The sequence below is a fragment of the Aspergillus caelatus genome (assembly GCF_009193585.1).
Source record: "Aspergillus caelatus strain CBS 763.97 unplaced genomic scaffold BDV27scaffold_221, whole genome shotgun sequence".
In the NCBI taxonomy this organism is placed as follows: Eukaryota; Fungi; Ascomycota; class Eurotiomycetes; order Eurotiales; family Aspergillaceae; genus Aspergillus; species Aspergillus caelatus.
Genome location: NW_022475484.1, coordinates 9,874 through 33,246, shown reverse-complemented (window position 1 = coordinate 33,246; position 23,373 = coordinate 9,874). Strand labels below are relative to the sequence as shown.

Here is a 23,373-nt window from a genome sequence, read left to right as displayed (position 1 = left end):
TCAATGGAGGATTATCAACAGATAAAATATTCCTCTGCCTGTGTTTGCCTGTCTCTTTTTCTCAAAGAGACGGTCAGCTGACGAATCATACTTGGAATGAAAGCTCCTCCACCATTTCTCCCCCTTGCAGCACTCAAGAAATACCGAGTCGGACTTCATTGGTCTTTCAGGAATAGTTCGCACGACTTAGGCCCAGTGATTCAAAACAGCCGAGAAGAACCAGGAATGTTAGCAATATAATACAACCCCCTATTCAACTATACTGGACGTATGAGAATGATCTCCCAGCGCAGAGAACTACCTAAAGCCCGCACTGTCCAGTCTCATGATTGGGGGAGATGACATTCGGGTCATACCGCTCAAGGATCATCCAACTAAACAGCTCATGTCATGTCATTTTTTTTTATTATTTTTTTATCCCCCCCCCCCCCAAAAACCTCTGCTTTTCGTATTTCTCCTCGCTCTTCCGGCCCCTCCTCCATCAGAAGAACCGGTTTCTTGGTATGAGTCAGTCTGAGTAATAACCACTCTAATAGACCGGGAATATCCTCGTAGTCACTTCACGATAATGGATCATGTTCCGATTTCCACCAGAAGCCGCGAGTACCGCGAGCTGAACGGACTTGTTTTCTTTTTCCTTCCCTTCTGCCGAAGTTAAAATAAAATCTCCACTTTGCTCTCACAACTAATGTCTTGACTGTCCAGTCAACACGGATTTTGAGGTCGTTAGGGCGAAAAGAAATAAATAATAGTAATAGTAATAATAATAACAATAAATGAAAAAGAAAAAGCAAAAGAAAAAGGGAAAGGGAAATACCACAGGGCCACACAGCTCCTCCCAACAACTCGACGGGCTTTAGTGAATTAGTAGGTTATTTGTAGATTGTTGTTGCTTCCACGTAAGATGTTTGCCTAACAGTGGAACTTCGTTAACAGCAGTCAGGTATAATTTAAGCAAGCATCGATTTATAAGGTTCAGAGAGTCCATCGACTTTGTATTCTATTTTTTTATTTTGTTTCCTCCCCCACCAAGTCTTTCATTTCCTACTACATTACAATAGCTATAGGTAGCACTACCAGTTGTCCGTACTCGTATACTATGTGGCTTACTACAAACATGTCGTGTGCTACTACGTATGTCGTCTGAACGCAGACCTGAAGTGTCTGTAACTCACGAAGAAGTCTTACAGATATACCTAAGTGATACTTTGGATTGGATAGAAGCTACTAGATACATGCCCAATATCCTGATTTCGACTACAGCTAAAGCAAAGGAAAATTTTGGTACGACCTGCATAATAAAACCGTTTATATATCCTTGGATTTCTCACATATCCGGGTTTTCGGTGGGACCATGTGGCTGAGCTTTGATCATAATATATCTTACTTCAAACCTTAGACTCTACAAATAACGTGACTGGTAAGCGAGCGACACATGTAAGCTGGCGACGCAGCTCTATATTCTATACAAATCAGCCCTTTTTACTACTGGAATATCTCAGCAACCACAAGTTATAGTACTATAATATTTAAAGATAATATATAATAGTACTTTATCTTCAATAAATAAAATAGAGAAGTTTATATAAGCGATACTTCTTTTAGTATTAAATATTACACCTATATTTTAGATATCTCTACTGGAAAGACCCAAAAGCATGACTTCACGATGCCTCTACTCGACCCATTCCATCTATTCACTCGAAAGATTCCGGCATCCCTGTAGACGGCACTAATTAGTATACATTTCTCATTTGCTATCAAACAGAGAGATAAAGTTGAGGCCAAAGGAAGTCAGAACATACCTTCAAGTGACGCCTTCACTCGGACACTCTCGAAGTCATCATCCCTTAGATACATAGCAAAGTGCAAGTTGCTAGCACCGAGACACCCACCTTGTTAGGATCCTGACCTATAAGTAGTCGAATAGTATATTGATACAGCCCCAACATTACTGAATTCTGACACTGATCTACGTGATCCCGAGGCGAGGGACATGCCAGCTGCCACAAATGAGGCAGACTCCATGAAGTGGATACTCTGCGTTGTGAATTGCCTTGAGTATCTGTGGTCTCACATCAAGTCCCTGTTTCCCGCAGATAAGATGAGATCAATAGAGCTTTGTTGGCATCCGTCACGGGTAGTAAAGACTCGAGGAGCGAGGACACATTGGAAGAGATCGCCGGGCCTAGGGAAAAAGGCAGAATATATGTTTGGTTGGCGGAATTTGTCGACGAGTCATACCAGCTGGAACCTGATAAGGCAGATGAAGCAGAATCTTCAACGATAGGGTTTACAGAGCCTTCAATCTCCTGTCTTGGAGGCAGAAAATTGTTAACACTGGGTATGCCACTGGCTAGCCTTGAATTAACGCTATGAGGCCGCTGGAGTATTTCAAGCAGGTCGATATAGTTTGACTCGGGCCTGGAGAACATGTTATCCTGGAAAGATGTAGGGCAATTCTCTCATCCTGCACCTCACCAGCAAGCTCTACATCCCGATCATTCTCCCAGTTGGAAGTTTGATTTGAAGTGAACGCCGGGGTGTGTTACCGACGACGTAATAATCCCGGATAATATTGTCGGTCTCATAAATAGTCTAGAGCGCGCAATCGCATGAAGAGAGACGTGTTATGCATCAACCCGCATTCAAACAGCTGGCCAAGCGACACACTTATTAGAAATACAGGATAACGTACTTTTATGGGTTGCTGTAAACATCGTAAAAAGCGGTGCCTTCGTTTCTCAATGGCTGTCAAGGTAGCCGCCTCCTGATGTGATAATCTGAGATTGCTCGTGTTGTGGAACGAGGCCTTAAGGCCCCATTGGCAAGTGTGGTCATGGGATTTGCAGTTCTTACACTTGGGGGTGTGCTCCATCACCTGGTGGCAGTAGGAAACGTAAGCTGGAAGTGAGTAACCTTTCCTCATATCATATAGTGCAAGGGGCAGAGAATAAGTAGGTACGACTTTCTACCTACACTTTCTACGACGGCTTCGGCAACGAAGGCTGGGAATATGCATGTTTACATGATTAGCCCCAAGGCGCAAAACAAGAAATGTAATAAAAAGAATAATACATACCAGCCTGAAGGTGACCTTCTTTTGACTAGCATACAGCTTACTCTAGTATGATGTTAGGGGAGAGTGGAAAGGATTAATGGCTATAATTTCAATTTGCTCTCTAAGCACTGTAGTATGAGCTTGCTCAACGTTAAGATCAAGTCCATCCGCCGATACTGGCGGTTACACTTACTCGAGTTTATAAATTAGTAAGTCCAACCGCCTCCAAGAGGCTCCACATGTACCGATTGATTCGTGGGGTTATCAATTACTGACACATACAACCAAGTATTGTTGTTTGTCGATATATATAAAGACAGCATATAGTATAGACACAGATCTCAATGTTAGGTCTATCTGCCACTACCTAGCATAATCCCCAGAATCAAATGCTCGCATTCAAGCATCGTCGGGTAAGCAAGATAGTCCCTAAAGTTATCTGTGGGGCCACCCCTCGAATACTAGTTACTAGTACCTTCAATATAAGTTCTCTCATGGCCAAGCCTTAGCGGCGCTTCCACTTGTATGTAAAGGGTCAAAGTGTTTTCGGCATAAGTCACCAAAGAACCGAATTGTCAATGCTCTCGCAGGAGTATTTCAACCATGCTTACCCTCGGTCCTCCGTGTGCCTCAACAGGTGTACTGATTCAAATCAGATTGAGAGATCATTCCCGCTAGACTAAGCCTGACACTGTATATATTCATCACACCAGCGAACTGTGTAATGTCCACTCAATACAGCTTATCCCTGGTCGTCCGCGTACCCGAAGGCCAGTCACCGAAATTGGTTAAAGAATCAATTCCTGCCCCGTCACCGGGCCCTGGACAAGTGCTGGTCAAAGTGTCTCATGTAGCTCAAAACCCGACAGATGGTAGGGCCCCTTCGCTTCATCTACTCTCTTGTTTTCATTCTACGCAGGGCATAGGCTAATCCACCCTTAGTTCAATCTTTTGACAGCAATGCTTTTGGCGACGGAACCGTGCTGGGCTGTGACTTTGTCGGGGAAGTGGTTCAAGTTGGCGCGGAAGTAACGCGATTGACCATAGGTGATATCGTAGCCGCATTGATCTGGGGAGGGGAGACCAAGGGGCTTGGTGCATACAGCGAGTACTGCTTGGCTGATCAGCGGATTACTTTCAAAGTGCCTACAACTCTCTCTCGTGAAGATGCTAGCACAGTTCCTCTCGCTGCAGCCACTGCGTGGCTCGCATTATTCTCCCCAGATTGTCTCAATCTCGACCGTACTAAAGCACAGGGTACAAGTGTGCTGGTATGGGGAGGTAGCAGTAAGACTTCCTTTCTCATTTCAAAGATTCCGATCATCTAACGCTATCTGATGTGAAACAGCCAGCGTTGGTCTGTACTCTATTCAAATCGCCTCTCTTTATGGGTTCGATGTAATCACTACATGTAGTCCCCATAATGCAGAACTAGTGCGATCATATGGTGCAAAATATGTCTTCGATTATAAGGATAAGAAGGTGGTGGAGGATATCCGAAAAGCTGCCCCCAATATCTACCATGTTTTTGACACTGTTGGAAATCAAGGTTCATCGCCGACGGCTTCACAAGTGTTCGGCGATCGCCAAGGCAGGATCTGCACGGTGCGGCCTGGCAAAGCAAATACTGAGGGAGTCTCCGAGAACGCCCATGTCACGGACGTCTTGGTGTGGACGGCATTTCTCAAGGAACACAGATATGGAACGTTCTATTGGCCGGTAGGTATTCATAAGTCGATTGCTGTGACAGCCAATACTGAATTTCTTCTATAGGCGTCTGAAAAAGATAATGGGCTAGCGAGTGAACTGTTTGAGAAACTAGGTCCGTGGCTTGAGGAGGGCACGATCAAGCCGAATGTTACAAAGGTGCTTTCCGGGTTGGACGCTGTTTCTGGTGGTTTCCAGAAATATAGGGATGGGAAGATCTCAGCATATAAGATTGTCTATCAGATATAAAGCACGGCATCAATCGCAGCTCGACTAGTTTGAGGGCAACTTTGATCTCTAGAAATGACTTCGGAAAATTTGAACGGCTTTGTTACAACTATTAATGCACTTACGGAAGTAGCTTTAGCTATAAATGCAGGCTCTATTCTCACTACTGTTGATTTTAGGACGTTGGTACAAGTTGACGGTAACAATTGCAGATATTATCTCCACACTAGCATGCTTCTATGTCCATAGCACTGCCAGTATACCCGAGTGTTGACGAATTGATCGTTCAATAAGCAATTTACCTCACACACAGAGTCTAATTACTATAATGATTATACCCAGGTCTGCCTATCTGCCCGCCAGATCAAACCGTGTCAATAATTAGGTGCCCGAAATTGACCACCAGATCCTGACCCTCGTTAGAAGGTTTCGCTGCGTATAGTCCCACCCAGAGATCTTGGACGTCCTGTTCCTCGAAAAACCAAGTAATCTCACGTAGAGGATTCTTCTGCACACCTTCAACTAAGTAGATCCACAGACTGTTGTCTGGTTCTCTAACGATTTCCAGCGTTGCTGCTCCACCACCTGACGGAACCGGTTGTAAACTCCAGTCCGCAAATCTATCTTTCGTAACGGTGCTCAAATGGGCTCTACCATGAGTGAGCTCAATACCCGTCTTAACCCATCTCTGAGGACCATTTGCGCTGTTCAAAACAAGGACGAGTCCACCCTGGTCGTATTTGTCTTTCCAAAAGGCATTGAACGCAACCCTAGCCCGTTTGAATGAATTCAGCGGGACGCTCTGGTATAGGATGGGAGCGTTGAATCTTTCCGTGGATGGAGGTTTCGACCATATATCCGTTCCCGGAGAGGCTTTTATTGTGAACTCGGCAGGAAGGGTTCCATTACCAGGGACCTTTTCGCTAGAGTTGGCAAAGGCAAATGTTGACATAATGGCTGGGATATTTTCTTTTTTTGGTCTCCCAGATAACGTTTATAATGCAGGAGGTAAGAAGGAATGATGAGGAGAACGTGACCCAGAAGACGTTACCCGAAGATGAAACTTAGAAAATAAGAAGAGAAACAAGGGAAAGGTAAAGAGGAGGACGAGGGAATATAAACCTCCGCATACGTCACTAGACGGTGGTGCTCCACAATCCCCCAGTACAGACAGTACTTGATCATGACTCTATGCTCGGTGGGGTTTCCGACGTACTCGCGTTCGGCGAGAATAGGAAGTGGAATACGGGACATGTCGGTGACATGTGGGCTTTTTCTTTTTTCTTTTCTTCTTCGTTTATGGATATAAGTGAAACAATCTTGGGGGATTTTGTCTCAATTCGTATCTCCTGCATTACGAACGCCGAAGTCAATGGTCGATGATGTGATTCATTGGTTGTTCTCCGCACCACCCATTTAAGCAAATATCTTGGCGGTCTAGATCGGCTGACATAAGCCAGACCATCCCCGTTTGGGAAGATAATAGCTTCAGCCTAGAGCCTAGATTGTTAACTTTTCTTTGATGCCTGGCGATAGAAGCATGGGTCTGTTCTTGTTCGGCCAAACTACCTCAGATATGGGCTAGGCGAATGCTTCTATTGTTCATGTGACGATCGTTCGTCATGTCTTCTTCGCGACTACTTCATCCCGACGAATATGAACTGGAAACTCGTTCCTCTGCTGACTCTCAGGAGAGCTTCAACTTAGACGAGGCCGACTTTGAGTCGCAAGTTCCACCTCGACCCAGGCGACTCTTGCGCCGAGTGCCCTTCTTATCACGGATTTTTGCTTCCACTTACTCTGGATATCGTCGTCTCAAAACCTCCCGGCCCTTGATCTCGGCTTCGGCGCGACCCAGTTGTCTGCGACGCATCCTGTTTCGTCGGGCCTGTTTCTATCTGCATGCCATTGTCGGTATCATTCTCGCTCTTCTTATCCTCACTGCAATCCTACGACCCTCGTATACCCGACCTCCGCCCCATTATACAGCACTTCGATCAGCCGTATCACATTCAAGCGCCTCTGGCCGGGGGAACCCTGATAATGAAAAGGTGTTCATAGCTGTTAGCTTATATGATCGTGGTGGGAAGCTAGCGCAAGGACAATGGGGCTCTACTGTTCTTCAACTTATCGACTTGCTTGGCGAGGATAACGTTTTCCTAAGTATCTACGAGAATGACAGTGGGCCGGAGGGGGAGAGTGCGCTACGAGCCCTGGAAAAACAGGTCTCAAGCAATAAGTCTATTATAATTGAAGAGCATTTTGACTTGAGCAACCTGCCTAGGGTGACCATTCCTGGGGGTTCTAAACGTACTAAGCGTATCGATTACTTGGCCGAGGTCCGGAACCGAGCCTTACGGCCGCTGGAAGAATCCGAAACGCAATACGACAAACTTCTATACATCAACGACGTTTTGTTCGATCCAATCGATGCTCTTCAGCTCTTGTTCTCTACTAACGTTGATGACAACGGTATCGCCCAATACCGGGCAGCGTGCGCTATTGACTTTTCCAACCCGTTCAAGTTCTACGATACATATGCAACGCGTGATGTGCAGGGCTATGGCATGGGTCTTCCGTTCTTCCCTTGGTTTACCTCCGCAGGAGGAGGGCAGAGTCGACGGGATGTATTAGCAGGAAAGGATGCGGTGCGTGTCCGCAGTTGCTGGGGAGGAATGGTGGCATTCGATGCACGATTCTTTCAAGGCGGTGTGAAACCGGCAGTGGAAATGGGAGGAGAAAAATTCCCTGTTCGTTTTCGTTCTGCGCCAGACTTGTTCTGGGAAGCTTCTGAATGCTGTCTGATCCATGCCGACATCGAAAAACCGCCATCGAGCGGGGATGAGATCGTGGACACTGGGATCTACATGAACCCTTTCGTACGCGTGGCATACGATAGCCGCACCCTATCTTGGTTGTGGACGACTCGACGGTTTGAGAAACTCTACTCTATTATCCATGACATTGGCAGTCGTCTTGTGGGTATGCCTTGGTTCAACCCTCGTCGATCAGAAGTTCGTGGTCAGGCTGTTGAGGAGACGGTCTGGGTGCCGAATAACAAAGACGATGGAGGCGGATCTTTCCAGACGGTTACGCGAATTGCTGGGAATGACGGTTATTGTGGACGACGAGGGCTCCAAGTAATCGTTGAACATCGCAAAGAGGGCCAGGACGGGTTCGAAAGTATCCCGGTACCAACGTGAGCCTTGCGATATGATCTTTTGCCAGAGAGAGTTACGTGCAAATATTCTTTCTGGAATATGGGGTATAATGACTAACTCACTCTCTTCTTGTGAAACACATTTAAAATATCAGAGACGTACATAATGAAAGGCTGGAAGCTAATAGAATGCGGCAGTTTTCCTCATAATAACCAGAATATTTATTGAATATCTGATGTAAAGTTGAACTAGACTTGTTGATTGTCATGACAGGTTGAGCGTGAAAATCATTCGTATGTTTGCTAAACCACAGATATTGTGTTATCTCCCTTTGATATTGTCATTGATCGATGTTGACAGAGGGACCCCCTGTGGTTATTTGTCAGTCGCTTCATTCACCATGTGGCTAAAGCAATAGTATACTGATGCGATCGTTTGCAGGTCAGTAACAGATGCTTGCCTTGGACTACTCCTATAACACCCCCCCCCCTCCCTTCTCTCTCCTTGTCCCCCTCTCCATCTTCATCCTCATCATCATCTTCTTCTTCTTCCATCATCACGAAGCCTCTTCCGGGCTACAAGTGCAAGCTTTATGCGCTTATTCACTTTTCTCCTTACTGTACATAGCATCATCATGCTGTACAACTTTCTGTCACATATCCATCAAACCTTACGCTTGTTCAATCCTGTGGTCAGCGTCTTATGCAAAATCTTAGATACTCTTAGGCTCAAATCCATCATGGCAAGTCCGTTTGAATTCAGCTCAAAAGTCACCGGCGTTATCCATAGTGTATTCGAGTCCTTCTTGGAGAGAAACACTGCTCATATCCTAGATGAGAGTCACCACGCTCCCCTGTCAAAGGATCAGGATGATATCGTGACCTCTATAAATAGCCCCTCCACGGTTTGTTTTGTCTCCCTCTCCCCCGTTCTCTCTCTTAACCATTCACTCTCACTCTCTCTCGCCCTCTTCCCTCTTCTCTGTCTTCGTCCAGCAAACACCGCCTCCAATCCCAGCGTAACATTACTATTCCCCCTGACCAATATTGTTTTGTCTTGCCTTTTTCTACTGGGAGCTGACGTGCGGATCGATAACACAAAAACAGTCATCTTCCGCTGGCTACAAGACTCCTCCCGTCTTTCACACTCAAAGTCCCTCTCCCTCACTCCCATCCTCCTACCATTCTAATATTAACGACGCGCATATCTCATCTGGTCAAAAGCCCATCACAAAGATGTATCCTATCGCCGATGTCGATGACACGGCAGGGTTTATGGCCGCTGCCAGGGCTTTGAAGCTCGACCCAAATGCTTACAGGAAGGCATCCTCTGTGGTTGCTGCTTCTGAGGACGCATCCAGCGAGCATGGCAGCCTCTCAAAGACTCATGATGACTTCGCCAAAACCCCTACCGCTGCTGATGATTTTGTGTTCACCTCCACTCCTAAAGAGCCCAATACTCCTGGTAAGTCTTTAAACGTGTTGTCTATCTGAAACACAGCTCACACTCCTGCAGCAGAGTTTCAGGTCAATGTCGATGCCAATTTTACTGGCCCGGGCAATGACAGCACACTCGCCAGCTTTGTTACAGAGCCCATGCCTCTCGAGGTCGTTGAACAGTCCAGCGCGTCCGAGTTCGTCTCGGCTGACACCTTTGCTACCACTTCCCATGTTTCTGTCGAGGGAAAAGAGGACCGTGAGCACCAGACCACATTTGAGACCTGGGGTACTCCAGAGTTCCGTGACAAACCCGGTATGACGTTGATCTCCATCCTGCCCTGACAATCTTTGCTAATAGGCTTGTTCCTTCAAGCTGCTCGCGTCAGACGTGTTCTCATCAGGGGGTTGCCCTCTGCCTGGAAGACTCCTGCAAGGGTCCTATCCTTGATTCACAGCGGTACTATTGAGAGTATTTCTGTGACTTCATCTGGCACTGCCCAGATTCTGTTCTGTGACCCCGAAGCATGCAAAGCTTTCTACGATAAGTACCCCAACGGCATCGATCTTGATAAAGAAAGAAAAGTCACTGTCTTCGTGGAGATGGGGAGAGAAGTCGACGTTGTCAGTTCTCAGCTATCTTTCAGTCTGTCCACTGGTGCCACTCGTGCTGTCCGTGCTGTTGGTGTTGACCTCGATATTACCATGCGCCAGCTTTCTGACTTGGCCGCCGGCAATCATCGTAAGGTTGAAAAGATCCTGGACAGCTACGTTCCTGGGGAGGTAAGTACTCACTTCCGAGTAACGATGTTATATTGAGTATTAATCCATGTAGGCACGCAACGTTATCTTCCGTTTCTGTAGCATCGATGATGCAGTTCGGTTCCGTGCCGTGCTTGTCCGCAACGAATCCTGGGAACAGTGCAACATCCAGTATGCTGCTGATCCGTAAGTATCTTGTGATATCTGATGTTGGCCGTGACTGACTGTACAATTAGATGCGAACTTGCTACCGGCTATCACACCAACTGAGTCGTTCATTCTATGACATTGTCACATAATAGCCGTGGGAGGTGACAGAATCATCTTTGATACATGTTCGGAGGATATAGTATTCAGAAAAACCCAAGAATAAAAAAAATGTCGAATTAAGAAACCATAAGAAAAAAAAATCATGGGAATCCATTCGGGATTGAATGACGGGTTTCATGTATTTCAGCTCATCTGCAAATAGCATACATAATAAGACACCTTCCTCCGCAGCTTATGATAGTAAAAAAAAGCCTTCTACATATAGTATTCGGCTATGATCATGGTTCGCCATGGGGATATAGTAAGTACTATGAAGGCGATTCCTCCTTTTTTCTGACAACAATGTAACCCCATTCGACAGTACTTTGATAATACTAGCACTCTTCCATGTCATTAACCAGCCCCTTGCCACAATACGTACCCTTCCAGAAAGCCCATGATATTTCATAAACTATCAATGTAGGCCGGTTAGTTCAGTAAGGCCCAACGCAGAACTCCAACCGTTCGACTATTCATCCACCCATCGTCGGACGATTTAAGCCCGCTCTAGTGTTAGCTCAGTAATTTGCACTGCAAGAAGTGTCACATTGAAGTATAGAAATCTGTGCTTGAGATCCTCAGGTGCCGTAGATGCGAATCTATATAGATCGTTCTTACTCCGGTACTTGGACTCCCACTTCAAGGCCTACGCCAAAGTGTTTACGACTTAGTAGAGAATGCATGTATCTACCGCAAAAATAAAAAAAGAAAAAGATCATGAAAATATATACATATATAGGGCTTTATGTTACCTATAATCATGACTTGCTACAAGCGGTGCGACCACTGCTCCGCGTGTGCCAGAAGTAAACATGGCTTGAGGATTTTAAGTCTCAAATTTGAACGTTAACTACTCGGACATTCTTCTATATGAAATGACCACAGGGACGGGGATATGGGACGTATTGATAGTTCAGTTGGGCGAGCAATATTTCTTATCGAGAAAATCAGAATATATCATGACCCCAAGCTGATGAGCAAAATATATAATCGAGAAACTAGTAGCATCTATCACTGCAGAACAATACTACACAATAGCAACTTAACCTGGCCCATTGAACCACATACCATCATCACAGATTCAATAGCACAAAGAATATACTACCTAGAGTACACCTGAAGCAGTGATCGACTTCCGGCGGTAACCGTCCTATTCCCGGCACACACATATACAGACAGAGAGAGACAGAGAGAGAGAGAGAGAGAGAGAGAATTAAAAAAAAAAAAAAATTTAAAATGAAAAAATAAAAAAACATAGTAAAAATTCACAGTTGATAACTGATCGCCATAAATAATACACCAACTATACATGCCCGAGTAAACATTAACATTAAGGTACAAGTTGCTCTGCCCTAATGCAAGCAAAAAAAAAAAAAAATTTAAATGAATAAAATAAGTAAAATAAAGATTGCGTTCAAGTTCAGCTTGATTTTGGCAGGTGAAAAAAGAGCTGAGAAGAAAAAGCCGTTGGGGCTAAAGCACTATCCGCAGGCACTATCCCGAGATAGGTTGTATACCACGAGAACGACACTAAGAATTTAGTCGATCCCTCAGTGATCAACATGTCGAATGCCTCTATCGATAATGATGAGTTGGGTGGAGAAATGGAGGATTCGTAGATTCCGTGAGGAATCGAATGAATAGGATTGTGTGATCTTCGTTAGTGGCTTGTTGAGCTGCAGAAAGATATGTATGCATGTCCATATATAGATCTCTGTTATGTATCATATGAATTGCTGATTGGCGTGTTCGGATAATGCATCTGGTGTATCTCATGTTGTCCAGTACTATTTGATTACTAGTACATCCGCACTGCCCTGAAGATATTCAAAGCGTATAGTAGCTGTGAATGTGGATGTAGCTATTCAACAACTTTTTGGTCCCCAAGATACAGTAGCTATACTTCGGAGTCGGCTCATGTACTTGTATGTGTGTAGTAGTGGACCTAAAAATCAATACCCACACAGAGTACCATACAGAACATGACATGACCATGAGAAAATACAGGCCGATATTAATACATCAAGATCGGCCTTCAAAAAAAAAAAAAAAAAAAAAAAAGCTCGGCCGGCCGAGATTAAACCTGATCTCATAATGATAGCATAATATCCAGTTTTCCTACAAAGAAACAAGAGGACAGAAGATCCCAGTCTAGAAGGGTGAAACGACCCACTCCAAGCTCGTTACATATACGCGGTGAACTAAGTCCCAAACAAGACACCAGATTTTCAAGCTTGATACTGGCTCGGTAAGAGGCGAAACGAGAGAAACAAATAAACGCCGTAAGGTCCGAGTAACCCCGACATACGGAGTCAAAAGTGAGTGGGAGCGGGGAATTCATCCGCAATTCCCGATCTACCCTGGTTTAGCGTGGAGAAATAGTCAAGTAAACTTCATGGAGCCTCCAGGTACCTGTACTTACTACATCCATACTACTCTAAACACTACGCCAGAGGAGGTAGGTACCTATACGAGTTCCATTTCGCACATTCCCTGTACGGAAATCGCTCGAGTCTGCAGAGTTGGCTGCTGAGGAATTCTAAAGTTTCGATAGGAACTGAGGATGGATCCATCTCGGCTAGTATCTCCTCTGTGAGTAAAATGGACGAAGGCAAAAAAAAGGCGACCGAATTGGTGGCGGTGGGGGCCAATTCCGATGCAAAATTGACACTATATTATTACTATGTCAGAATAAACGAGCAGACCATTTGAAGATCGCGAAAGAATGCGCCAAGCCCAAGGCTTGAGCTTTGCCTTGAACTCCACCTTGAGGAGGGGCGAGCATGTGGAAGTTTAATTTTTTAATTTTTTTGCTATCATCAGTATCCATTTGCCTACCTGGGTTACTGAAAGACACACGGAATTTTCAACTATGAACGATAACGAGATTTGTCTTCGTCCCGTGGAGACCATGGTATACCGTGGATACAACTTCAATGTTCAATTAAGTCACTGCTGTGGGTTTTAGATACGGAGATCGCCGATGGATGTGAAGAAACAAAGAATTTGACGTAGTGGAGTTTCGAGAAGGAAAAGGCTTCGTACTATTGATAGCAAAACATCAACCCATAATTCTGAGGCTGTCCCATGGGTTTTGAAGCGGGTTCCAGTTTAGTTTTCCAAGCAGAATGAGTGGTACGGCCGAAATTATATCAGAGCATAATATTACTCACCCAACGCTGTATATGTACACAAGGAGAACAACAATCATACTCTACCAAGGTCAAAATAAATTAATATAGAATAAAGTAATCTATAACATAAATGAAATAAACAAAACGCAAAAAAAAAAAAAAAAAAAAAAAATTGAAATGAGATAGAGATGGCATGAGAGAAGGAGATTCCCTGTTTTTACCGGACATCAATCCCCTATAGAATGCCATCTTATCATTTTCTAGAAAAAAAAGGCTTATGATACAAGGCAGAAGAAGGATCATAAAGAAAAGATCTGGAATTCCCCAAACATGCCATGACCTGAACTGGTCTAGCACACTCTTCTTCGCCGTCCTTTTCATTGCCTCAATCCCAGTCCACCGACAGGAATCTTACTTACGGAGTAGTAGTTCTGATGATGCGCTCACCGGCTGATTCTCGCGTTGAATACCACCATGGACCCGACAGTCTGGTTGAGGGTGTCGTAGTTGGGCATTAGTCTGTAACTCTCAGCATGTTCCGTCCAGCTGAGGTCGTAACCTGTCCAGGGTTGGCGCTGTACATGTACCCTTACGGTAACCTCACCGGCTCCATGAGTACGTGGCCCATTTCTAATTCAATTTCTCTCTCAAGGAAATAAGTGCGAGCAATATAGGTAAACATGGGATAATCCCCCACTTTTCCCCCTCCCCTTCCCCCATAACGAAAGTAGAATGACAAAGTACGAAGATCCTATCTATCTATTGGTTAATTAAAGTAAAACATCAAGTGACTTGACTGAGGTACTAAGTGAGACAGCAGAATCGAATCTCACATTATCTTTCTGCCGAGCATTGCCGATCGAAACGGTCTGAAGACACCGGCTGTTCTTCTTCTTCTTCTTCTTTTTTTTTCAGTTTGATTTTTACCCCTAACCTGCTGAATTACTATTTTTTTTTTTACTTTTTTTTTTTTATCATTTTATTTCTTTAAAACAAATCTTTCAGAATTTGAAATTTCGCATTACAGTACCGTACAGCTCTTGTATTAAGTTATCCATTCATGCGAGAACGGGAGCCGTCAAAGTCAAAGCTTCTGTCATGGGGTTGTCGGTAAAATCTCCCATTTCTTTTTTAAATTATTTATTATTATTATTATAATTCCATGTTATTTTTAAAAACTTTCCCCCCTGACACCAACAACAATAAATAGTAACCCTAGCTAACCTCCAAAAATCTAGACTGGCATAGTCAACAAGAGAAACACCTGCGAACTAGTTCAAAACAGAAAAAGGCCAACAATAGTGACACTAGTGAATATTCAGTGATTCATTTCCCTAGGCAGAATAGATATTGTGGTCCTGAAAGAGGGGCCCAGAAGCAACCGGCGCGCCGTCCTTATGTACAAAGACTGTGCCGCACCCCAACGAGGTAGACTAGATGCCAATCAATATCAAGCTGGGAGGCCTAATTGGAACCCTAACGCGACTGGGTCTCAATGCATCCTATCTACGGAGTATATGATAGAAAAATTATGAATATCATTGTTTAGCGAGTTCTATTTCTGATACCGAGAAATGCTGTGCAGCGTTGCATTGAAACTTGCATCTTTTGACATGCACCCGAACTGTAAGGCATGAGGCCGCGTTTCCTTTTCCGAGAGTCCTTTGTTTTGTTCAATCGAGACAGGAGATGAGCCGCTGGCGTCTGGTAGTACATATTATTCGGGTGTGGACTTCTACCAGAAAAGGTACGGATGATGACTTGAGTTTTGAGGCGACTTCGCCCCACGTGTTGGGCGCAGGGGTCACAAACGGAATGACAGGAAAAGAGCAAAAAGCAATTTAACCTGATCAACATGGTTCCATATTGACAAGACTCACTGAATATACAAAAGCTACAGAGGCGGGAAAAAGAAAAGAACCGTCTAATTGACACAAATGTAAAGAGTGGTAGCCTACTGAGGAGAGCCAGACGAATTTCCAATGGTTATTTCTCCTTATTGCTTGCTAATATTAAATGAATCGCCCGCCAATCATTGAATGAGATGGTGCGATAGTTTGGATGCAATTCAACCGATAGGTCCGTAGAGGATAAGGTTCGAAGCTACCATGGTCATATTAAATTCCAATATACTACTACGACCGTGCTCCTTTTTCCACTTCCTTCTACTGTGCAAAAGTCGCCAAGGCCAAAGTTCAAAAGAGTCGAGCGACCCACACTGGTTAACCCAAAAGATCCTCAATATACCTGATAGAGTAATCCGCTGAAGCTTCAGGTACCACGGTTCACACCTTCTCCTTGTCCGTTTAGGAAAGAGACGCTCAATTGGCACCTACGGAGTAAGAAGAGCAGTATAATACCTAGGTCAATTGAGGTAAAAGGGAAAGAAAGAAAAAAAAATTAAAATAAAACAATTATAGATCACATTTAATCATTTGTAAACATCAATTCGGCCGGACCGCTTAAAACCTAATTGTCCAATGGCTAGTTCGGTTACTGTCTGTCATGATAGAAAGCTTGACACCTGAAGCTAGGCCATACACATGGAGGCAAAAGGGTCAGATCATAAATCCTGTGGCGCATAGCAGGTAAAAGGATCAGCTAACTGTCCCTCTTGCCGTTCACCGCAATCAAAGGATAGGTTCGTATTGTCTGTAGATCTTCCGTTCGATGGTTTTATGGCCACCTTTTAGCACCAGCAAGTTGTCCTTACGGTGGCGCAGCTAAAAATGGCCATTAAAACTAAATAGAGCCCGAGGCCTCAAGGTAGAAAAGTAGCCTCCACACCCCAAGTGGGGACAAATGGATAGGCAAATCAGCCGACGTTGGATAATGTGAAATAGTCATTAGTTGAGACTCAGTAAAGGCTGCACTGTGGTCCAGGTGATATTTACATAAAAAATTGTTGGTTAGTATTCAGGCAAAGGAGAGTGTTACAGCAGAGTTGGGCGGTTAGGGACACCTGTAGATGTTGTCGTCGTCAGGCCTAGTCCTACGTGATATGCATTATGACTGAGTCATGTCACAAAGAAATGACGAGTATCATGCCCTTTGCCACCATGTCAAGCAGCTACTCGCCAATCATATATGATACCAATTGCAAGGAGTTGGAAGATAATCCCTGAAAGGCTGAGAAGTGCCAGTTTATCCCTTCATTCACACTATTTGTCTTGTCCCCCCCAACCTCCTCCCTTTCTCTCTCCTCCTCCTCTCTTGTTTTCTATATTGTATAGTATCCAAATTTTTCTAGGCTCGGGTAGTATGTGACTTTAGAATCGGCATAGAACAAAGAAAAGGCACAGCCAAAGTTTATTAGGAATGATCGGATCTACGTGCAGTATAGCATGGTCCTCGGCTGGCATTCAGTACATCAGTCAATGGAAATTTCAACCTGAGCTGGTAATACCTCATTGGGCACTGCAGGCTCCCTATCTCATGGTACATAAGGCTACTTCGTGTATCTTTAACTCGGCTAAAGCTATTCATTGCATCGAGGATCTCACCGACAAATCTCGCTTGCAGTATATGACCACCAGGAAGAGACAACGCATCTCTTCACCTGCAGCGTTCATCTGTTGTCATATCCCCTTACTGGCAAATAATTGGCTTTCCGGGTGATAGGCGAGAATGCCCTGAGGGGCAGCAGTCGGAAATACAATCACCAATGCAACATGTAAGACCTGTGTCATAGTAGCAGCAGTTGCATCACCGTTGAGCCGTCACAGGTGCACGGCGACCTCAATGAGTGGAGAGCGGGTTGATAGGCAGTGGGAAAGGGCCAGCGTTGTGACTATCTTGTGCCCATAGTAAATAATAATAGCAGCAGTAGTAATTGACGGACGGACGGGGAGATCCCGCTCATTCCCGAGCTTCTTCTGTTTCCTTTTGTGCCCCTTTTCTGTTTCGTTTCATTTCTCGAATGTGCCTAGGAAGTACGAAGTAACAACTTGACTAACAGTACTATGTTTGACTTTCGGCCATCCCCAAAGGGGCTCAACCGAACCCTGACAGTTCTTCATTAACTATACTGGTTTCATAATGTTCTGGAGCTATGATAGAATCTACTTAAGATGATGGCTTCAGCCACGACTCGAACAAGTAAATTGATCTTGTTATGATCATAGTGTGTCTCAACTAAATGTAATTGCCTTTTTGCTAAAAGAAGAGAGAAGATCTAAAGGAAAGAAATTTAAATAAAAATAATAATATACAATACAAAAGGAACAAGGATAAGAACAAGAACAAAGAAGGGTACTCTTAAATTGTTGACTAGGTATGTACGGACTCCGGAGTCGGATGAAGGTGTCAACAAGGCTTCTAATCCCGGACGTTAAACGATGTAACGCCCTGACTCGACAAATGAGTCCTGAGCGGAGAACAGCTGTACATGGTGAGATAGGAGGACATATCTCCGTTAGAACTTTTCCACTCGTAGAGTAGCACTAGGTTAGTTACACGCTTGAGCTCGCTTGCATGTCGGTTATTATGATGGTGGAGTTGGACCGGTGGGCAAATGGCGAAAGTACGGAGTACTAGTACTGTCGTACGCTATGGAGCCACCAGGTGCAGCGGCATTGAACAGCTGTTTTACTTGAGCCTCAACATCACATCTGACTGTCTTTCTCCAGCGTTCGCCTTTCGAAATTGGAGGACATGTGTGTTGTTGAGTTCTCTATTCTTTTATCCCAGAAATTCCGGTTCTCTTTCTGAGGATGTTCTTTGTTACACACACGTATTAGCGCCACACCGCTTAAGGGCGGTACGACCAAACAGAGCCCTGCCGAACCCAACTGGCAGGTACAGAGCACAGAGTCCCATGGTAATATGCTGGTCGAGTCTGGACTAAGTAAAACTACTAGTACAGCGTACGAGTCAGTGCCAAAACCCGCTTCAACGTCGAGACTGGTTAGTTATCCAACCCCCCCTCCCCAGTGTCTTTGTTTCCTTCATTTAAGTATCCACCGTGGAGGACGTCTTTGTTGCCAATCACCCTCAGGATATCCTTGTCGTAGACTCGGACTATAACCCAATCGAGTCTCTCTGAACCGCGTTACACCCTCACGTGACCGAAACATCCTGCGGGTACGCGTGTGATGAGGGAAGATAGAGCAAACTAGCACGGAAATTGGGCAAGGGGGCCGGTTAGGAGTGACGGCCCTAGTAGAGGATCGTTAACGTCAAGGATTGGCGTCGAGCGGCAGAGCGGATGAAGGTACGGATCGCTTTGTCTTTGCTTGGGTGGATGGAGGAGCCTAACCGCCTGGATACTTGGTACACTACTCGTTAGTCCAGGATTAGGACAAGAGGGCACAGACAAAGCGGGCAAGCATGAAGAAACCCATAACGCTTCCCGCACGATGAGGATCTACAGAGTCCTGCTACAGAAGACGCAAGTGGCCGATCATTGCCATAGCCCTTCGTCATCCTCATCATTGTCACTGCCCACCCGTCTGAACCTTTTTTCAACACTGGTGAAAGGTATCGAATACCGATAGGGTATTTCGGGTGGCACGATATCCCTTCTTTAGCTAGAGCGATATGGTTTTGTACCTGTATGTCGACATGTGAGCAAGAGGCTATCGCCCCATAGATGGCGAAGATGAACTTGGTTTCAAACTTGCGCAACTTCACTGTGCCGCAATCTCGATTTGATGTACTATCCTTGACACCATGGCCTTTGCCTCCACAACCTCAGTACTAGTATACGGCGTAGTAACCCAGTAGGTAACCAGAGCGGTGCCCTATGGTCTACTAGTGGTACTAGGTGTATCCTTCCAAAGAGGAACCCTGGCCGAGGTTACTACCTGCTATCTTCGATTTTCTGTTAATCTGTTGTTTGTTCGGTCATCCCAAGAATCAAAGCCCGATAGTCATTCTTCAATGTGGAATTTTGCCGTCCCACATAAAACACAGTTCAACTTGTCGTCATCACGCCAAGATGAGGGAAAAACGAAGTGTCGCAGATGACAGACGATGCAGCCCAAAGATCAATAGGAAAACAGGTGACGTTCCTTTCCCCCTCCCCTTCCCGGGGTATGACCCAATCACGCTGCCTTGAGCTACTCCATACTAACTTTATAACGTTGAAGGATATTCACTGTGAAGAAACTACTTATGATGGTAAGTATAATCAACTGTTGGTTTTCCTTTCAACAGGATTGGAGGTATCTGTGTGACAAATACCACATTGTGGAGTCTATGTAGTGGTAAAATATTATATGTCAACCATCCTGTTTTTTTCCCCTTTTTTTTTTCTTGTTTTTTCCGTCAAAAAACTTTTCTAGTGTTTCTTCATTAAAATCTACTTTGGTGAGGAGTGGCCTGGTGTGGGGTTAGAGATTGCTTTGTTTCGTTCCATACTCCGGCTGGCCTGAGTTGCAGGACACTTGGCTACATACCAATACGAGATGGCTACCCACGTCCATGATACCTCATCGCATACCGGATTTAACACTGGACAACTGATGTGATACTGATCTTAGATTGAAGGCATCTTAAAGTGATCATACAATCAAGCTAGAGGGAGTGAAGGAAGAGAAATCAGTTCCTAGGTAGCTAATAACCATACCTGTCATGTGAAGAGGGCATGGTATCCAAATTACCGACTATGTATTTATGTACAGTATGTATGTAAGTACGTACTCATTGCTTCTGCTCCATACTCCCTCATCCTCCGGATCTTCGTCGCCGAGACCCGATGCATTTTTTGCTGGTGCTAATCTGCCTTAAGTACATCCACTGTTCGCTATGACGGATCCAAAACAAATTTAGTCCTAATAGGTCAACTCCATCAGGATTTACTTTGCTTCCTTTGACAGGTTCAATCGATAGCGCTAGTGGCCTGACGATTCATCCTGCTAACTTCTGCACTGACAAATGACTCCAGATCACCCATACATTCATTAATTTATTTGAGTTATTCCTACTATCCTAGAACCATAAAAGAAGGATTTGGGGGCTGTCAGCCCATATCGAGCGTGTTTGCTAAAGAACTTAATATTTGTATCCGTCAAATTAGCGAAACCGGGGGTTGGGTTGGGTTGGGTTAAATGGGATATAACTATTTGGATACTAAGCCCACAAGATAAATGTAGGGAAGGACTAAGGGAAGACAAAGGACCGGCTAAATACCATGGGGAATCTCCGTCTAGCCAGATCAACTCATAATGCTAATCCCCATAGGCAACAAAAGATAGGGGATCGACTTACCAATGCAATGCAAAGATGTGCTGGCAGATTCACAGATTAGTATCTGGACTGCGTGTTGTGAATGAAAGACTGCTATACCTGTACATACAGACGCAGGTAGTATGTACTTTAGTTGTCTCCATACTTAGTATCATGTAGTAGTTGAGAGGTGTAGGGAAGTGGATAATTGACCCAAAGAGGATAATGGAAATTTTAGGAAAGAGGAGAGATACTGGGCGAAAAAACGCAACAGTCATAAATTTTCATCAAATTATAGGCCGAGGTGGCCAATAGAAAATTTCCATGGGAGCTAGCCACCCCCATGCCCCAGTTCTATGCCAAGAAAGACCCACAGACTGCATCGTGTCTCCCGTTTGGCTGTCACGCCTGTCCTTCAGAAAAAGCCCTGTGCAAATTCTGAGACCATTTAAGAGCTAGACAGCGTTAGAGCCTCACTCCCATTCGTGAATATGTCCCAGTACCACGGTTCACTAACCAAGCCACTGTAGGTTGGGTGTTGCTGACTTGCTCTCCCGCGCCCAATAGACGCGGTTTGTATGGCTAGCACTTGTTGGTTTTTTTTTTTTTTTTCCTCCCTTTCCCCCTCCTTCCATTCCGTTTTCCCAGACCGTCTACCTACCTACTTAGCAGGAAGTAGCAGCAGAGTAGGGTTAGCCTGTGCGGCGTAGTGCTCCTGCAGCGATCCTTTCTCTGATGAGAGTGATTGGGTCCAGTCGAGGTCGGTGGGAATAGGAGTGGATGTGGGTTGAGCGAGTGTTGAAGGTGGTGGGTGTCTCTTCATCGTTGCCAGCGGGTCCGACGTTTGACCTTCCCTTACAACATCCCACCGGTTGAAGATAGATTGCGTGCTTTTCACGGTCAAATCAAACTTTACTAAATTGACTTTTGTTTATGGGATAAAATTTAATTTGGGCGTCAAAATTACTTTGAATATCGAGTCACGGACGGAGGAAGATACCTTCTCTCCCATACCCACGGTCGAGACCTTAGAAACCCCCAGGCGAGATAATGATTTAATTTAGGTGTCGGAGCGGCCATCGGACTAGTATCCCACAGCTCCACAGCTCCAGATGAGGATGTCCTTGAGCAGGGGCGTCGTCTGATGTTCCCGCCAGCGGCCGAATTGAACCCTGCAATGCTTCGTTTCGGTCTTCCCGCAAGGGCCTATCAGCTCCGGGAAACCGAACTCTTCTTATGCAGTGGCAGGGCTGCAGCATAGCGTGTATTACGTGCAATTATTTTTTTTTTCTTTCTTTCTTTTTCAATTTTACGTTTCCCTCATTTATCATTATCATTATTATTATTATTATTTTAAAAAATTTTTTTTTCATTTATTTTATTTTATTATATATTTTTTTTTCTCACTTTTGACCCCCCTCTACCTAGGCTCTTTCCTGAATTCGAAATGATTCTCTCTCTTGATGGAGAACATCCACCTCCATAGATTTAATCCATTCATCTAGAACAAATGAAATCTTCCGTACGCTTGAAGGGCAACCTTCTGACACATTTTTTCCCCCCCTCTGACCCATATTTATCGGAGTTTACTTAGGTATACCCCCCGATTAGAGACGGAGTAATGATAGGTTACAGTATTGTGAGAGTAAAAAAACGTCCTTGCTGGATAGATTTTTGGTCCAATCGCACCTCGTCAAGTATACTTACGAACAGCCTTCAATGAAAATGTTTTGCGTTCGGATAGAGTAGTACTTACACATCTATAACTTGCATTCTCTGTGATGATTTGCCATTCCGAGATTCAGATAATCTTTCTTCATCTTTGTGCGTCGTTTTGCTTTGGGGCTTTTTTTTTTTTAATTTTTACTTTTTGGAAGGGGGATTGCTCGTTGATTTCGCGCAGTTCCAAAGGACTATCCTACTAGAACGGCATTTCCCAATTAAGGTACCCCAGGAACGTTCTTTGTCTGTTACTGATTAATAATTTCATTTCAATTCCACGGTTTTTTTCACATCACACTCGTTTGGACCCCTTTCTAGGAAATCCCCGCGTGGCCAAAAGACCACATTGTGACCATTGTGTCATTGGTTTAAGCAGTTGGATCTTTACCTGATAGTCATTCGACCGAAGGCAAAAATCGGGTCCCCATTGACTTTGAACTGGTCAATTTTGCTAGTCCAACTATTGCCTGTTCGACCCTCCACTTTAGTGATCATCCGTTGAAAGATATCGTCACCTCTGATGGGCCAAACCAAAATACTAATTGTTCTTCGAGTCTTGCGGCTCCTTCAGACCCTCTGGTTCTGATATAACCTTGCCCGCAGATTGCATGAACTAGACTTGTTTCTTTTCCCCTCCTTCTACTTCTGTTCCCTGGTGGATCCCGCTTTGAAAACAAACCGGGGGG

The 23,373-nt window shown here is 44.6% G+C and overlaps 4 protein-coding genes across 4 annotated transcripts; 3 read left to right on the top strand and 1 right to left on the bottom strand.

Annotated features, from left to right (window-relative positions):
• Nucleotides 1-3,785: 3,785 nt before the first annotated feature.
• Nucleotides 3,786-5,017, top strand: BDV27DRAFT_148859 (zinc-binding alcohol dehydrogenase family protein; the record flags this gene model as incomplete). The annotated part of the gene is made up of 4 exons (XM_032070977.1): nt 3,786-3,933; nt 4,004-4,348; nt 4,410-4,780; nt 4,835-5,017. The coding sequence occupies 4 exons, from the start codon at nt 3,786-3,788 to the stop codon at nt 5,015-5,017; spliced, it is 1,047 nt and encodes a 348-aa protein (XP_031923322.1).
• Nucleotides 5,018-5,178: 161 nt separating this feature from the next.
• On the bottom strand, nt 5,179-6,358 carry BDV27DRAFT_134804 (uncharacterized protein). Its single transcript, XM_032068373.1, has one exon. It carries the CDS (start codon nt 5,946-5,948, stop codon nt 5,361-5,363), a length of 588 nt encoding a protein of 195 aa, XP_031923321.1. The 5' UTR covers nt 5,949-6,358; the 3' UTR covers nt 5,179-5,360.
• Nucleotides 6,359-6,390: 32 nt separating this feature from the next.
• Nucleotides 6,391-8,409, top strand: BDV27DRAFT_134802 (glycosyltransferase family 69 protein). The gene has a single exon (XM_032068372.1). The coding sequence runs from the start codon at nt 6,619-6,621 to the stop codon at nt 8,197-8,199; it is 1,581 nt and encodes a 526-aa protein (XP_031923320.1). The 5' UTR covers nt 6,391-6,618; the 3' UTR covers nt 8,200-8,409.
• Nucleotides 8,410-8,896: 487 nt separating this feature from the next.
• Nucleotides 8,897-10,625, top strand: BDV27DRAFT_161849 (uncharacterized protein; the record flags this gene model as incomplete). The annotated part of the gene is made up of 6 exons (XM_032073298.1): nt 8,897-9,175; nt 9,264-9,621; nt 9,676-9,909; nt 9,970-10,376; nt 10,429-10,541; nt 10,592-10,625. 6 exons carry the CDS (start codon nt 8,897-8,899, stop codon nt 10,623-10,625), a joined length of 1,425 nt encoding a protein of 474 aa, XP_031923319.1.
• Between the last annotated feature and the right edge of the window lie 12,748 nt (nt 10,626-23,373).